Here is an 18,058-nt window from a genome sequence, read left to right as displayed (position 1 = left end):
AAATAGCAAAACTAATTTAACCCTCCATGTGCCATCAGTTTAATCAGTTTCACTAAAACGTTATATACTGTACAGACTGTAAAATCCCTATGAGACAAACTTTGGGCTAAATAAAAAAATGTCATTATTATAAAGTGATATTGTGAATCTGAGACACACCCAAGGCTGAGGGAAAGCCTTGGTGCCCGTTGGTAACCATTTTGTTTTCCAGTAACTGCCCTTGCCCTAAAAGCTTCCACGGCTTGAACCAAATTAGCATTCAGTGTTGGCTCCCAGGCACGCCATCAACAGGGCTGCTTTTGTTAATTATCCACGGATCTCAGCATTACAAAGAGTGTTCCTACTTGCCTTTGGCTAAGTTACCTTTGGATGAAGAGGGCAAACTCAAGTTTAAAGGGGAAAAACAGTAAATTGTGCACAAATATATAAACATGATGTCTTAAGAAAGAACAAAACGTAAATACAAGTTTTACTTCATTGTTTAGCTACTGTAAAACCAGAAACTTCATCAGGTTATTTTATTCTCAAGTATTTTTCTAATTTATTGTATGTCTGAAAGAGGTCTAAGATCAAAAGCTTCTGGAGATATCAGGGAGCTTTGGAGCCGTCATTCTATCCATGTGTGCAATCTCTCCAGCTACTCAGCAGAAGAAGGCAAGGCAAGGCAAACAACAGAGCAGAGCAACTATTACGTTATTCACAGCTGACTTTAATACCATGCAGTACCACACATCTATACAGAGTGCGTATTCAGCTGACTACCATTAGCATCACAAAAAAAACATTCTGCATCATTGCAAAGTCGTTGTTTCCCCCACCCCCGGTCATAATACTTTTACTTTCTTCATGTCATAATGGGTCATTTTGAGCTGCTCGACTAAACCAAAAACATTTGGGGTGATTTCAGCAGTGCTGATGAAAAGCAGAGAGGGCCTACTTCTAAAAAGGAGTGCATCTTCAGCTACCTATCATCACTGTCCGCAACATGTTTCAGTGTGGCCAGAGGAACCGGTTGTCCTCTAGACATACAGGGGCCTCTGTCCACTGATAACTCCACAATGCATGCTGGGAGGCGCTGACATGCCGCTATCTGTTTCAGTGGGAAAGCAGCTCCACGATGGTCAAAGGAAACTGAAATACTGATGGTACCAATACACAGAGATCAAGAGGCTCCTTGCAGCACAGGAAGTTAAGGCAGTTATTTCAAGACAAACTCTGGTCCTGACATGTTGACCGTAAACATGCAGAACCTGCAGAAAGCACAAATAAGTACACGAAGGAAACAACAGGGTAACACGTTTACTCAGCTCACATGAGGTCACTGCCAAATGCTGCATGAGGTGTAGAAAGGTTGACTGGTGTCTGACAGTGCTGAGGTAGGTGGTTTCCACCCCCTCTGACTCAAGTGTGAAGGGTGTCTGCATGTTGTCTTTTTGGTCACTGAAGCCTATAATCACGGCGTTTTGTGGAAAACTAAAGGCTAATCAGGGAGGTGAGAGGAGTGTCTCCACCTGCCAACCAGTCAGTCGTGTTCATCACCTCAGGTGACGGCAACTCCATTGTGTTTGCCCAAACAAGCTGTGGCACTAAAGGGCGGCGAGTCACATTGCATGAGTACTAAGTGTGAGGTGAGCTTCAAAAAAAGACGACGACATGTTTTGGTCAGGAGTCATGTTTTCCTCCTCTTTGAAGTATGGACACCGTGCACTTGTTTGTAGAAGTGATACTAATTAAGTGAAAAAAAAAAAAAAACAGGAGCTATCATTTTAATAAAGGTTTCTGATGTAATAATAGTGCGTATTATATGTATATTGATGCAATAATTGTGACATCAATATACATATTAAGTTGTACATGTACTCGTAAGTTACCCTTCAAGACACAGAACCCACAATTAATGGTACAGACACACCAACTCCGGCAACGGACGTCAAGGCAACGGATCCCATTCATTGTCTATGTAGAGCAGGAGCTCCAGCCGAGCGGTGCAGATGGATACAGCACGTCGAGTTGACGGCCCGGTCGCTGTATGTGAATTTGCATAAAGTTTGATAGATTGAACTTTATGCAAATGACGTCCGTCCAACGCAGTGCCGCCGGCTCCAGAAACTTTGTTCAAACTATCAAACTAGGCAGTGTTGATCAAATATGAATCCAGATTCTGTTACTGCACTACACATTTCCCGCCTCAAATGTTTTCAGAAACATGCTATAGTGTGTTGTTAAACTGTAAAATGAGATCCTTTGTGGCCCGGCCGCCATGTTGGAAACGGCAGAGCGAAACTCAAGTCCCACTTCCCAGGACGTCTATCCAATTGATCCAACTTGAACACAGAACCGCCCACTCGCCGGTGCGTTCGGCGATCCGTTCCGTAGATATCCGTCGCTGCCGGAGTTGGTGTGTCTGTACCATAAGACTTTGATAATCAATTTGTTCCGTAAGCGTGCCCACTTTCATCCGAGGTAGTTATCTTATACTGTATGTCCATGGAAGGGGAAGGGTATAATTGATGTTGGGAGTCGTGATCATTTCCCTGAGGTAAAAAAAAAATATATATATATATATATATATATATTTATTAACTATTATAAACTTCCATTTAAAAATAAATAAAATAAATATGGTATCTTACCGTTATTAGCCATATTAATGTTTTGCCTTATAAAAGTAACATTTTATGGCATTTAAGGAGTAATTATTGGGAGTCTATAAATACTTTAGTTCATAGTATTATATCTTGCATTGAAGAATGATTAAAAACCGACGCTGAGAAAGACCTTGGTTTAGCGGTTTCAAATATTTTCCTAAATTCACTCTGTTGCAGTCATTAAATTTGATAAGGCAGGTTTTATTGACTGCATGAGCTGAGCTGGTATTTGAAGGATCCACATCAGTAGGAAACCAGCTCCATGTAAAATCAACACCCTACAAGTACTTTATTAGACTGCTGCTGTTGCCTGCCAACACTCTGTTATAAATTAATCTGCTCCACTAACTTTATCCTGCACTTTGAAATGTTTTTGATCCCTACTATGGATGAAGTGAAGAAAATGTATAAAGGCAATGCCAATAGCTCCATCAGAGACGGTTGTTTTTTTGTTTTTTTTTAAAACCAGGACTTTATCACTGCTGCGTTGGCACTGGTTCTCACAGAGTTCACACACATAAAAGGGATTTAAGATAATGAATAAAAGGTGTCGTTCAACTCCAACACTGAGGCCAGATTATTTTTAAAAAGAAATGTATATAATAAAAAAAATAAAAAAACATACAATAAAGCAAAAAATAAAAAACAATCAGGAACCAGCATAAAAAACATTGTATCTAGGCCTAACTAACCCTTTGCCTGGCAACAGGACTTGCTCCCTCAGGCAGTATCTTGAGGCTATATAATTGTTGGATTTACCCTTCATGACTCTATCAGAGGAAAGCATCTGTCTCCTGTCTGAGGCTGCAAGAGATCCATTTGTACAGTTTGAAACGGACTGGCACCCCACGGTTGACAAAGACAAAAGCCTTTAAAGAAATTAACTATTAAACAGGGCTAGTTAAATATTCATTTCAATCCGGCATCGGAGACACCCATCGAGTCCTTTTTTTCGTGCCATCTAGCTCGGCAATTAAAAAAGGAATTTCCATTCCTCCTCCCGGGCTGCACTAACAGCTTGATGAGGACCATGAGTACAAAAAACCTCAATACTATCAATGTCAAAGTTCAGCTTGTTCTTTTGTTTTAACTAAGCTGTTGGAAAACAAGATCTTCAGAGCGGCATCTGCACTGAGAATGGGACCTCGTTTTTTTGTTAAATCGCCCATTTGGCTAAGCCTCTGATGTGTTTGACCGTTAACTCTAAAAAGTGCCTCCCCCCGAAAAATACCCCAAACATAATCCTTTGGCAGACAACACCCGTTTGAACAGTCAACTACAATACATAGCCAGTGGAACTAATATGACAAGCGCCGATACTGATGTGATTCTGTCTTTGATTGAGATACCTTTGAAGCTTTCAATGGAAGAAGTACAGCACACAGTGGATATAGGGCCTTATTTTGAAGATATCCACTAAAATTCCTCAACTGGACTGGTATGAGAATGGTGGTGTGGTGGTGGTGGTGGGGGGTTCTCAAGCAGAATGAAAATAAATTGCACAAAAAGGATGTCAATGTCATCATGCTAAAGGTATTCAATAGCACCCCGTTTGAAAGCATATCTTCTGTCGCTGCTTCTCAGCAGGGAACAGACACAAATCCAGCGTTAGAAGGGTTTCATATTCTTTGAAGGGTGCAATAGATGGTGGGGTTTTAGCAGCTATGAGGTCTTGTTACAACTAATGATGCTCTCAAGAGGTACCATGTTATGCGAGGTGCCTTAAACTACAATGAGAATGGCCCCATCCTGGAAAATTGTTGTGGCAACCTTGACTGTTGGGGCACAGCTATTCTGCCACCAACGCAGCCTGAGGTAGACTACTACCACCTACTGCGCTGCTGATGGACCATTATCTACATCTGGAGTCTCTCTAAAGCGGTCGTAAAACATCTCAGTGGAGTCAAGAAGGCATGCATCACTGTAGTCACAGCCTGAGAAGTGAATAGCTATCAGTGCATACAGACATCCTCTAGTACATATCCAGAAATATGTATTTCATCTTAATAAGAAACACAAATAACCACGGCAAAATGTTCAAACACATGCCGACATGCTCACTCTTTCTTGTGTGCATGTAACGATGCTCCCTTTGCACGCAAAGTCCAACTTTCAGAACGCACTGGAAGATAATACCCAGGAGAAGAGTTTTCTAAAGAAACCTAGGACTGATTGACTCTGGTAATAATCACCATTATTTTGGTCAATATCAAGAGGCCCTTTAGTGAGTTGTGGTGCACAGCCAAGGAGATAATGCCACTGGCGAGGGCCAGCCAACACCAGGGAGAGGACCCACACCGAGCAGGCTTCACTAACCCACCAAGACTTTAACACAAGATAAAACCAGAGAAGCACTGTGAAACCTAATTCTGAAAATAATATCTCAATTATCTTGTTTTCATTATTGTTGGAAGCCAAAATGGTAGAGCTTTAAAATTGCCATCATTCAACATTATGCTATTATTTATTACAAACAAAACATATGCCATCACAATAATCTGAAGTATGCTATAATCACGCTGAACAAGACATTAAAAGACGACTTAAAGTTTATGTCGACATTTTTGGTTACTTTGTGACCACTAGAAACTGTGGACTGTGTACAAAAAAAGCCTACAATTCCTGTATTACTCATCTAATGTGGATGTAAACAGCCTCAAATTAAAGCTGACAGACAGCATTTAAGCTTCATAGTCAGTGTTTCGTTTCAAATTAAATGTGCTGCACGCCCAGAGCCAAAAAACAAAATGAAAAATGTCACAGCCCTAATACTTTCTGTCTGCACTGTAATATAAACGTGACACAAATTTTACTGCGCTGATGTTTAATTTAACAAAGTGTGATTTAGGGGAAATTTCACCACCACCAAATTTACATCAGTACAGTTTACGCTTAGGGATTCATATATTACACCAGATGTGCATCGCATCATGCATTTTATATGGAAAATGATGCGAGGGAATGTCCAGGCTCGATTCAGATCACATTTGTGGCTAAATGGTTAAATATTTGCGACAACAACCCTGCCTTGTCATAGCATGTGCTTGAAAAAGTATAGAGCACTGTCATAAAATCCTGAGGTGCTGGACAGTCCTTTTAAAGATGAAAGAATGTTCTTCTTCTAGATAAAGTGGCTTCATATAATGGCTCTGCATTATGTATTACGATCAAAATAACATCCGATTGACATCGATTTGAAATTGTTTCCATTATTCTGCTCATCAAACGCTTCTACGTGTAAATTCGGAAATACTCTAAATCATCAGCAAAAATTCTCATTGTGCAGCTTTGGTGTACTACAAGAGGTTGTCAGAGTTTACATTGATAGAACCACATTTTACCAATTTATTTTAAACATTTAGATCATTTGACCTTGGTTAAATACTTGGAAAATCAGTTTTATCTCGATACTCTTGTTTAAAAAAGGTTTAAAAAAGCAAGTCAAACATGTTTTTTTTTAACATACTGATAATTGTCTGCACAATCCAGTTACGCACCCATACGCTCTAAGGGGGCTGACCAAGCTGCACAGAAGGAGGCATGCAGGAGGGTAAATAATGCATGCCTGCACAGGACCAGAGAGAAGGGCGTAGCTTGAAGTGGTAGGAGTGGATGGGCTGGGGGCTTGTGGGGGCTCGCTTATGCGTGCCAGCTTCAGACAGCTCACCGCAGGAGAGACACAGACACAAAGGAAATCTCACTGTCATGGTCACGAAAGCAGAGATGATACTCGGCAGCCACAACACAAGCCAGCTTGAATTTTCATCAAAACAAACACACGAGCTGACATGGTGTGACTTACACTATAGCCACTGTCAAAATAGTCGAGCTGGACTTATTTGACAGTAAAAGGCCATATCAGGTCTTGTTTACACTGCGGGGGACCTCAGACTTCCCCCAGGTCTTTTAGGCTCCAGCCTGGAATTCTGGTCTGACCCAATTATCCAATTAACTGGAGTAATGAGCAGACGGGAAGGTGATGACGGCTGGAACACCTGCGGAGGCTGTGCCTGGTGTGGGGCCCACTGGTCCTCATAACCAGACCATCCAGAACCCTTCTCATTTGTGGGGAGTGCAGCAGAAAGAGAAGGAATGCAGGGGAACTTATGGTGAGACTTTGAGACGGCTGAGCCATTTCTCTCAGAATAGGTTCTCTACAGAGTATTACTCTTTTCAGCTGAACACCTCCACGCAGGCTTTCATGTCAGCTGGAGCGGCAAGGTGGAGGTGTAAACAAAACGCGCTAAGAAAAGTTCATAATTGCCAACCCATGAGAGCTACTTGAACTGGAAGCTCAAATAATTACATCCCTCTGCTGCCGGAGCTGACTGTCTCTGATCTGTCTCTTCTCTGATTGTGAGACAGACATGACAGCATCAAGTCTTTTGACTGTGGTGAGAAACTCTAGACGGAGAAATACCATTGTTACGTGACTCCAAGTGCTTACACCCTTCCGTCAGTTTCCTAAATAGAGTAAGATTTTAAAAGGAAACCACAACATTTCTGTTTGGCCTACGGGTACTTCCCAATGGGACAAAGAGCAGCCTTAGCTTTTTGACAGCTCCACTGAAGGTCCGACTGCCACTTCCAAGAGCCAAAGCATTTTCCCCTTCCCTTAAGGCATTTTTCCTCCCTTCCTCCAGTTAATTTGACAGTTGTGTGGTCGCATACTTGCACACTCCTCTGCCTCTTTAGAGCATTAAGGGATTAGGGACCAAGCAGAATCCATCGGAAATTATCTTCATGAGGGTCTTTCTCCGCTTCAAATTGTTTGTCAAGCTTTTGTTTGATTTCATATATATAAAAAAAGAAATCTAGCTTTGATCACAATGAAGCACCATTTTCCTCCCATGATGAAAGGGAGCACAAATAAAAAAAAAACTGGCAGCAGATCTGAAGGTAGAATGTGTTTTATCCCGTTACACTTTTTCCTTTCAGGATTATGGAAAAACAAATGGATGACCAAAATGTTGAGACCAATTACAGAGGTGAGGGTGTGTCTATGACTGAAAGAGCTGACAGTTATGTGTCACACATGACAGTTACGCCGAGGAAAATTACCTTCTACAAACAAAGCAACACAACAGCTACTGTCACATCATATACACAAAGCCACATATGTTTCATATCAGACAAGCACATAAGACGCTACCAAATATATTTAATGATGTTTTTCATTTTAACCACGTTCAAAATGGAAAGAAATGGGACTTTTGTCTGATAATCTACTACAAAGTTGGCCTCACTGCAGGACAGGTGGCTAATTTGTCTGAAACATAAATCCCATCTCTTATTCTTGCCAATTAAGACTATGATGACATGCAAAATGCCTTCACGGAGAACAAGGGAGGACAATGAATCCGGCCATGGTGACGGCTCGGGCTCACATACCAGATGCAAGCCACAAAAAAGGAGTTCTTGGCAGAGAGAGAGGGAGAGGGAGAGAGAGAAAGAGTGAGAGGGAGAGAGAGAGAGATGTTGAAGTAATATTCCACCAGGATCTCTTTACAATTCACCATATCTTTATCTACAGGAATCATCCAAAGCATTCCCAAAATACCATACATTCGATCACAGATCTCCTTTCACCCACCATGTACTATCTGGAGTCCATTTATATGATCAAATAAATATTTCACAATCAAATCCATGTTCATGAGTTCACACTAGTGAAAGAAAGGTATGCTTTGCTATGCAATGACAGCGAAAATGTATATTATTTTAGAATAGAACTTGAAAAGTGAGTAACACTTTTGACCACCTTAATTTTTGCCATATTTTCCAAATGCTGCTATAATTTTTGCATTTTAGTGATTTAGTTAAATGCAGAAATGTATCTGCTTTTCCCCCCAAAAATTTTTTTTTACAAGACATTTGGAAAGCAATTCACTTTTCCGTGATTTCCAAATTTATAGACACCCTGACTGTAAGTACTTCCTGCAGCTTTTAAGACACACTTATCCAATTTGCAACTCAAATTTTGGCTTCATCTGCTCTGAAATTCACCTTTCAAAATGCTGCTGTGTGTCTCCGGCAGACGCGACTTGTCAGTAAAGTAGTTTCAGTCGTCTCTGTGTTGTCTTTGAGACAGCGCTTCCTGAAAAAAACATCAAGCCATGCGCGTGTCGTATTATGACATGACGACGTATATACAACAGGCAATCGTGCCGAGGCCCGGTTCGGATCAATTGGCCCTAGTGTGAGTGTGCCCTTAGAAAGTTCAGTCCGTGTGATCAGCGTCAGTACACACTACGCTTGTTTGACTTTGAGGGGGCACTTCAGTATTGTTGTGTAACAATGAAGACAGCAGTTGGAACGTAGGGGTGGGCGGGGTATTGGCCCCAAGGGCAGGAACCTACAGTGTAATCAAGGCCAAATTACAGGCCAAAAACTCTACTAAGCTGAGTTCAATCTACGGCTGAAGGAGAGGTCACCTATTATACTAATATTCGTGAGTCACGGAGCAAATTCCTTTGAAAAACGTCAACACTAGACAGCAGAGCGAGGCCCTACTCATTCTAGGCATTCTGAAGTGTCCAGGCACACTACCTCACCTTTGTTTATAGCTCTGAAAAAAGCTTTCAGCAGGGAAATAAATATAGTCAGCCCCAATGCATTTTTGAGATGCGCAACAAAAGAGGAATGTAGGGTGGGTCGAAAAGGGCATGTGTTGGTTCTTCCGGCACATTCTAAAATACAGACATCACTAAAAAGAAAATTGTGGCTGTGGGTGTCTCTCAACAAGCATGTTCGTGTTTGTATAACATTTCAACAAAAAATGTATCGCACATTATGAGACCAACAGATATCTTGCCAGCGTTGAGGCTCACTTTCTTTCCAAAAGGAAATTGGTGCTTAAAAATTAAACACATTTACGACCAGAAACATCTGTACTATTTCCTGCAATTCTTGAAACAATTACACATGGCGTGTGTTCAATATTTGTTTTTGCTTCATATGATCTTTGTAGCTTGAGTAAATAGAGTGCTGCGAGGGTGATGAATTTTTGTAAACCAAACCAGAAATAAGCATTGCAATGGTTCCCTTGACAAAAAGCCAATGGGATTCTTCTTGTGAATTGTGGATCATTGCAGAAAATAAGCTCTGTGGCAAAGTATATACAGTCTTCAAATATAAAATGCAAATTTGAAGTTGAGTTGAAGCTTAAATTAAATCGCCAGAAGCAAAAAGCTAATGCTGGCCTGAACAAACTACATGCCTTTGCATCTAAAAGCTTCAAAATTCACATATTGTTGTATTTACTGACGTTTCTTATGTCTTTGTATGAATCAATTCTAAAATACCCATCGACTTCCCATTGATGGAGGAGGAGGTGCAAAAATGCTTACATATCCAGCTTTGAGGACTCATTCCTGCAGCACACTATTGGCTGTAGTCAATAACTAATTCTACATTTTCCTCATGTGTCGAAACTCAGAAAACAGAGAAAGGTGAATGACATCAACAAAAAAATCATCAACTTCATTGATAATTCAGAGGGCTAACGCTGTGATTAAGTCTACATGTGTTGTGAAAAGAGCAGAAACAAAACACACACTCGTATCCACACCGAAATAGACACGCGTGTCCTTGTTTGACCTCTTTCTGAGGATGACTGACCTGGTTGATTGAATTGGCAGTGCAAGAGGCAAGGCATGTTCCCAGAGAAGACACAAAGAAGATGAGGGGGTCAAAGGGCACTGGAGCCATTGCAAAGCCGGCTGCTCCACTAGTAACCACCAGTGCTGGAAAGAACAGACAAGGACAATAGAACAAATTAAAACAGGAGTTTGAAAGTATTCTTTAATTAATAGTTATTAAAGAAGGAAATGAGATCTTAACAGCATATTATCTGTTGTAATGCAAAAATTAACCCTCTATTTGTTTGAAAGCTAATTAAAATCAGTAATTAAGTAAGTCCAGAGGATATCCAGCTGACATCATGTCTAGGTAGAGTCAACCAATCACTGCGATTGAGTGGTGAAATATGTGCAATTCGATGCACTGGACTGAATAAATAACTTGGATCGGACAATTTACTTATTGATCTTTAAATTCAGCATGTTCCCAACACTTTTGTCCACACAAACAGTTAAACACACTACTCATGTGTCATTTTACAGGCTGCCCATATCCCCAAAAAGCATATGTAGTTTTCGTTGCAAAAAACGGGTTGTTTGGAACATATTAAGAATACAAATCAACCACAGCGGAGCAGGTTACGCTGCAGATCTGCCCAAATCCTAAAAGCCTTTACACACCGGGGATGTGACAAATAAACAACATGACAATGCAATATAGTCTGTGAATATTTCAACTCAAAACTATGCACACCAGCAGCGATGCAAATTTGCAACAGTTGCAACATGTCTTCAATAAAAAGCTTCAAAAAGACTTGTGCAGGCAAAGGACAAACTACTGGGATTCTGTTGATCCAGAGCAGCGTCTGGCAGTCTGTCTGGTTGATGCTTTTATTCGTGGTGTGAAAGCTCAGTAAAAGTCAACATTGTTCCAAACAAATGTGCTTCTTGTTCACAGTGTAATGTTTGTGTTCTGTGTTAAACACATTACTAAAAAATATAGCTATGAATTGCAAAAAAAAAATATATATATTAAAGTGATGATTCGGAGTAAAATGCACCCTAGGTCATTTCCATCATGACATCCAGCCAAATACCCCCTTGGAAGCATTTTTAGCGATGGTCAACATTGGTCAAGATAGGGCTATCAGCCAAATGGCTTAGTACTGGCGCGATGGTACAGTGTGTATATCTCGTAAATTACCCCACTAATAATGCATGGAATGTTACCAAACTTCTGCAGTAGTACACATAGGGTCTGTACTCACAAAACGAGGCATTTGAAAGTTTGTAAGTACACCAGGAGTTTATTTAAAAGAACACTTGGCTAATAGCTTCTATCCTCGGCTGCTAACGCTACCGCTGCATAGACGCCACTTCCTGATGCCTTCATCAGGTCAACACTTGTCAACACTTGTTGACCTGATAATACAAGCATTTATAAAAATTCAGCGAAACTTTTTCATACTCTCTCGTGAAACTCGCGTGACGGAATCGGCTGGGTAATCATGGAAGTGGCGTCTACCCTACATCTTGACCAATGCTGACCATCGCTAAACATGCCCTCCGAGTGGGTATTTGGCTGGATGTCATGGTGGAAATGACCTAGGGTGCATTTTACTCCGAACCATCACTTTTAAGGCCTTAAGAAAAGCAACACAGCAGTACTTCCATAGACTTACTTACTGACTGAACAACATGAAGGTTAATATGCTTTGCATTACCATAAAAACCTAACCTGTATATAAATAAGCAGGTTCGTTTGTCTATCTATGCATATGAACAACTCCAAATTTGCTTCATTCACCTGCCTTATTTCTGCACCCTTTTCAGATTATTAAAAATATTCATATTATATGACAGAAAAGATGCATGTTGTACTCTACCTGTGAGTTTGATTTTTGCAAGCTTGGCATAGACATCTGGCAAGTCAGCCACATCGACTTTCAGCTGCTTCCATTGTCTGTCTAGACGTGCCTCCCTCACCTCATCCGTCTCTACATGGACGTGGGGAGTCTCTCCTGAATCCATAACTGTACTGGACACAGAATCTTTCTGTACTGTCACATCTTCTGCATTGGGCTTCAAGGTGGATAATCCAGGCTGTGCATTACTGGCGATATCCTCTGGCTGCGTAACGGCATCTGTGACCCCAGGGTTGATAGTTGATATTCTCTGCACCTGCCTTTCAATGCTGTCGTCTCTCTCATCCACGACGGTCAAGGCAGGAGCCCGTTTCGGGATGGCACGTTGGTGAAGCTCGCTGTTGTTTTTTGCCACATACTGAAAGGAAAGCAGGTGCACAAGGTAGCATGGGGTAATTTACTATATATATTAAGAATAAAAGTGAACGCATATTTAATGTAAACAACAACAAAAAATAATAGAAAATAATAACATTTTCATTTGGCCCAGTGAGAGCTACCTGGCGCTTCAGGAAGTTGAGGTGCTGGTACGTCAGCCAGTTTGATGGATCTCTTCTGTGCAGCTGAATGAGGCTGCGAGCAGTCTGATTACATTGAGGGACATTTTGAACTAATTTCTGTTTCACACTTACACCAACCAGACCTACAACAAACATAGAACACAAGGTTTAGTCATTTTATTTAGAAATACTGTTGGTTTGATTTAATTATATCACAACACAATACACACAGGAACACGCATGACGTGCACACAGATATACAAGATACAAACAGATTAAATCTCGCATTGAACATCAAAGGTTATTTCTTGGGAGATTGTTGCACAGCGTTGCAATACTATAAAAAGGTACAGGTACATAATATAGTGTCTATACAATACATGTAATGTGGAAATGTGGAAGATGTATGGATCATAACAATACAAACAGGTTAATAGGGATCATTCTAGGTGGGATAAATATCTATGAAGTGTGTCAAACATGAAGAATAAGTCGTGTAAGAGTGTATTAATACAGAAATATAGACCCACAAAACATTGAATAAAACAACACAAACTCTGAGCAGCATATAAAACAAACAATGTGTAACTGTATGGTGGTCTTGGTCTTCACAAATAAAGGTCTTAACAACAAAGACATGCATAATCTGTCATAATACACATTCTAATTTCATCAGTAGGTTATATAGGTTATAACATGACTTCCAAACGTCGATATCCCAACAGCAGTTTTAAAATACCACATCAAGTTTGGTTAGTAACGTAGCCTTTTCACGTTGTTTTTTTACAGTTACAATAAAAAAAACTCAGAACGTTGTCATTGTGAAACGAGTCAGCTGCGAGCTACGTGGTTCCCTGCAGATGCAGTTGACTTCTATCTAAGGTCACTGCTAGCCTCCTGCCAAACATCCCATAGCTATACATAGCTATATGCTAAGCTAGCAAGCTAGCTTCCGCCTTAACTTCAACGGCTGTTTTCAGCGGGCGCTGCTTAAGGATGACTCCGTAATGCGGCGGCATGCTAACGCAAACAGCACACCTCCTCTCGAGTTACCTGACAGTCTGCTACATGGCGTTTTAAACATGTTCTCCAGTCATAAAGCCGGCTCCCGTTTCGACCCCTTCACGCGCTGCACGCCGCCATTGTGCCCTCACTGGATAATAGAGAGAACACTTCCGGGGCACATGACGTCAACTCGCCCGCGTGGCGCGTCGTAAATTATTTCAAAAGAACCATCTCAACAATAATATCTTTAAACATTAAATAATTTAATGTAAAACTATAGGGAACTAGACTCTGTTCTACATACTCCGGTTCAGTAGGTGGCGGTATGCACCTTACAGTTGGTATTGCAATCCGCCAAAAAACGCAAAGAAGAAGAAGAAGAAGAAGAAGAAGAAGAATATCTTTACCAGGCTGTGCAGAAATAAGGTACAGTAACCACAAATATCCTCTAAAACTAGTTATAGCTGTTAACACATTTAATTTCGAATCATATATAAGAAATAAAAGCAATAATTTAGGAAGACTTAGACTTAGGAACTGTACGCTATTTATTTTAAGACCCACGGGAGGGATTTATCAACTCAATGTGTCACATCACAAATATTGAGTGATGAATGATCAGTTATTAACATTTCACATCAATAACATTGTGTGACGAACATCTGCTCCAGTTGCAAAAACTCTCCGACTGTGATGAATGTGATAAGTGTACTGAGGCTCCCTGCAGCGGTTCCGGGCTCGAATCCGCCCTGCTGTCCTTTTAAAGCATGTCGCACCTTTCACTCTCACGCTGTCCTCCCGCAATAAAAGAATTAAAAAATATATCACTTTAAACAAATGAATGTGTTGCTTGGATGTGTTCTTATGGCGTGATGTTTGACCCCCCCCCCCCCCCCCCCCCCCATTTTTCAGGTGGAATGTAACAAAGGTCTCAAGTTCTGTATTTTAGTGCACTTTTGAGGTCCTAGTTTACTTGAGGTTTTGTTTATTTAAATTCCATTTTCTCCTTATAAATATTCTACTTTTTAACTTCATTACATTTGTTGGATCATTTACATTTTCTTACAAAAATATTTAATTTAATATTTAATGACAATATTGATGATTTGCTGTTTTTGCTTTTAATTATTTTAATGTATTTTTAAATTGGCTGTTGAGATTTTTACTGTTTAGTAAAAACAATAATTATGAAGGTGTGAAGGACTTTTACTTGGAACAGATTTTAACGGTGTTGTAGAAGTAGTTTTACACTGTACAGAAGATATTGTGACACATCAGAAGAAAACCAAGTCTAAATAATACAATAACATTTTTTGTAACAAACACCGGTTGGAGTTTGATGTTTTTGCCAGGTTACCAGAGTCTCTGGCCAACAAATCAAGTGGAAGACGGGATTCATTTAAGTCAAAATGGCCGTCTAATTTTTGTCTCCTGCCCTTGTACGTCCTCTGACTCGCCTCGCCGTTTGCCCTGTTATTTATGTGTACGATCATCTCGTTGGCCTTGGCTGCCATGGCCAACAAGATGGAAACCTTCTGATTAATACCGTCTCCACTGCTTTCACTTTGCCGCCTGGCTTTATTCAAGCAATGATAATGAAACAGTTCGATTGTCTGCTTCGGCACAGTGTTTCATTTCCTGCAACAATAACATTTTACAGACTTGGGGGGTGGGAGGGGGTCATTATGCTGCTCTGATTTTAGAGGTCATATTCTATATAAAGACAAAAAAACATTCTTCGTTCTTTACTTGCTCATTAAATTTACGGCTAACTTGTTTTGCAATTGCCACGTACTGCACAAGTGTGTCATTAAATCTTTAATAAAAAAAAAAAAATACAAACTCATAAGACGAGTAGCTTTTGTTTTATGAATGGCAATGGTGCAAATAGTCTTTATGATCACGAGCAATCCGAGCTGAGCGTCCAATTCTCCTGATTCATCTCGTTCATTCCACTCAGCGTCTGGCTCCTCCTTCCCCCACTCAGAATACGTGGTGTAATCTTCGTACGCCATCAAGATGCGGAGGATAGCGAAGGGCAGCAAAACACACACGAGACAGCTGCCCTCGAGATCCAGCATAAGAGCACCTTCATTACAGGAGATGTGACGCTGTTCTGCAAGATTTCATTCCGCACTGACCCGGTCAACCTCTTTAGGATTAGTTTTAATGTGAGTGCTGAAAAGGAGGTTTATTGCTCGGTTTTACACCATATTACTTATTTCGAGGGGTACTGTTATACGGTTTTGTTCCATGTTTTTCTTCTTTTTTTGCTTCTTCGAGGCTGCAGAAGCTCTGGGGGTAGGATTGAAACCTGCCAAGTTTATGGCTGTGTAGGGCACGGCGTCAAACCATAATCTTTTGTATAACAATCTGCAATGGCTACCGCCACCGCAGATGATTGACATCCTTAACAGAATGTCAAAGGGCCTCACATTAACAAACAGGCTCATTCATGAGGTCGCAGTCGCCCCATCCTGCTCTGGACTGGAGTGGAATAATATTTGTTTATTGCATCCAGGAATAGTTTAGCCTGCCAATGAGTGTGAGGTGGGCTGGCTCAGGGGAATCAATTCCAAGGAACCAGCCCTCCTTATTTATCCCTGTGCCTGACCATTTGTCTGGCAGCTGTTGCTCATGCATTTCAACTGTATAATTTGGTGTTTAACTTGTTTATTAGGAGTATATCTTTTCATTTTTAAGGTGGAAAATAAAATTTGCTCTTGTTTTTGATCTTTTTTTAATCTCAGATTTGGTGAGATAAAAGTCAGGAAGCTCTACTTGTTTGGATAATTGCACCATGCACTCCAGTGGTCAAAGACAATGCCAAACATGCTTTTTCAGGCCTTCTGTCCGTAAGGTGGACCAAAAAGGACCCGAATAACAGATGGACATAATGGGGTGGAATGGCTCGGCAACAATGGGAGGAGTTTTGTGAGGTCTGTTCGACTCAAAGGGGTCATTCAAAAAGGGGTCTTTACAGTCACTCTACCTCTGGTGGTGGTCTCAGTGTGAGGGCCCTTTTTTTTATCACTGCTTTCACTGCATCTTGACAAAAAATGAAATGGTTGTAAACTTCCCCTCGAGAGTGAAACAAAGACACAAAAGAAGGGAAAGCTTGTGTTTTGTTTGACGGTGATGACATACAGTTTATCATAGTAAAAGCAGTCACAGGATGGGTTTGGTTTTGTGTATTCGTAGTAATAGTCAAATAGCAGATTCTTTTTATATCTCTACGCTGGGAATAGTTCTAATAAATGAAGACTGTGCTTTGAGTCTGAGTTTTTTCTTCCTTCCACAATCTTTTGTTATCTTGGCTAAATTGTTAAAAAAATAACATATTTTACTTTCATGGAGGGCCAAGACAAATCACGTTAAAGTGGAAAGCAGATGTCAGTAAGATTGATGGGCCAGCACAGTGTTAGGATCTGTCTGGTTCACTGTGCAGTTGGTGTGGTGAGAGGAAAAACGGGGTCTCTTTAGCAATTCCAAGGGTTCAGGAATTTACCAGATTTCTATTTAAAACACAGCTCCCTGGCACTTACTGGTGAAAAGGTGACATGTTGAATCAATTGGAGGTAGCGCGGGGCCTCCGGGTTGTGTAACCAAAGTGCCGAAGGGTCATTAATAGACATTAATAAGAAAGGCGCTGCTCCACGCAAACAGCCTGTTGCCCACATATGGCCCTCGCAAAAAAAAAAGGCCAAATCATTTTTTAAGCTAGTTTTACATGTCTCACACTGGGGGCGCCTATATAACGAGACACCCCCCTCCTAGAAAGCCCCAATAAATGGTCTAGTCAAATAACAGAGGCCTCCCAGACCTGTCATCGCCCCAGTTCATCTGCTCTGATTTACAAGCGCCGTCCCAGAGGCTTTAGGGCCATCACTAATCCCAGAGGGATGACCATCTGAATGGCAGTGGAGTCAGACCTTCTAAAAAAAAAAGAAAAAGAAAGCCAGAAAGAGACAGACAGTGCTGCATACCTCCGAGCAGAAACAGATGCAGAGACACCCTCCTGTTTATAATTGATTTTCAAGGGCAACATCTTGTTGTCATAGTTGTCTAACGAGCCCCCGGCTGGCGCCCTGTTGCTCGTCAACCACACAGTGTCAGATGGAGCAGCACTCTCCCTCCACTGGGATGGCACCCAGCTGGAATACTGACATCGCCCATGGAATTTCCCCTGTAGGGGAAATGTCTTTTAAAACCTACCGGCTTCTTTTTAAAGATATTTTAAGTTGGCGAAGCATCCAAAACCTTCTGGGGAAGATCTGCCGGCCTCGCCGGCCAGAGACCTGCCCTTCTTCCGGGGGACAGCAGGTATCATCTATGGCCCGCCAATGTTTATGTCTGAGCTCACGGTGTCTTTTGTGGGCCTCCAAGGCTAAGCCTCTAAT

The 18,058-nt window shown here is 41.0% G+C and overlaps 1 protein-coding gene across 1 annotated transcript in view; it reads right to left on the bottom strand.

Annotated features, from left to right (window-relative positions):
• cox10 (cytochrome c oxidase assembly factor heme A:farnesyltransferase COX10) overlaps positions 1-13,832 on the bottom strand; it is a 34,263-nt gene extending 20,431 nt beyond the window's left edge. Inside the window, exons 1-4 of the mRNA XM_084002126.1 lie at positions 13,707-13,832; positions 12,654-12,796; positions 12,115-12,511; positions 10,269-10,393 (exon numbers count right to left, since the gene is read on the bottom strand). Of these exons, the coding sequence (XP_083858252.1) occupies positions 10,269-10,393; positions 12,115-12,511; positions 12,654-12,796; positions 13,707-13,737 (696 nt within the window). The 5' untranslated portion in view covers positions 13,738-13,832. The remainder of the gene's footprint in view (positions 1-10,268; positions 10,394-12,114; positions 12,512-12,653; positions 12,797-13,706) is intronic.
• Between the last annotated feature and the right edge of the window lie 4,226 nt (positions 13,833-18,058).

Source organism: Eutrigla gurnardus (assembly GCF_963514095.1).
Source record: "Eutrigla gurnardus genome assembly, chromosome: 22".
NCBI classification, from domain to species: domain Eukaryota; kingdom Metazoa; phylum Chordata; class Actinopteri; order Perciformes; family Triglidae; genus Eutrigla; species Eutrigla gurnardus.
The sequence above is the reverse complement of the archived record's forward strand: the minus strand, read 5'-3'. Positions and strand labels throughout refer to the sequence as shown.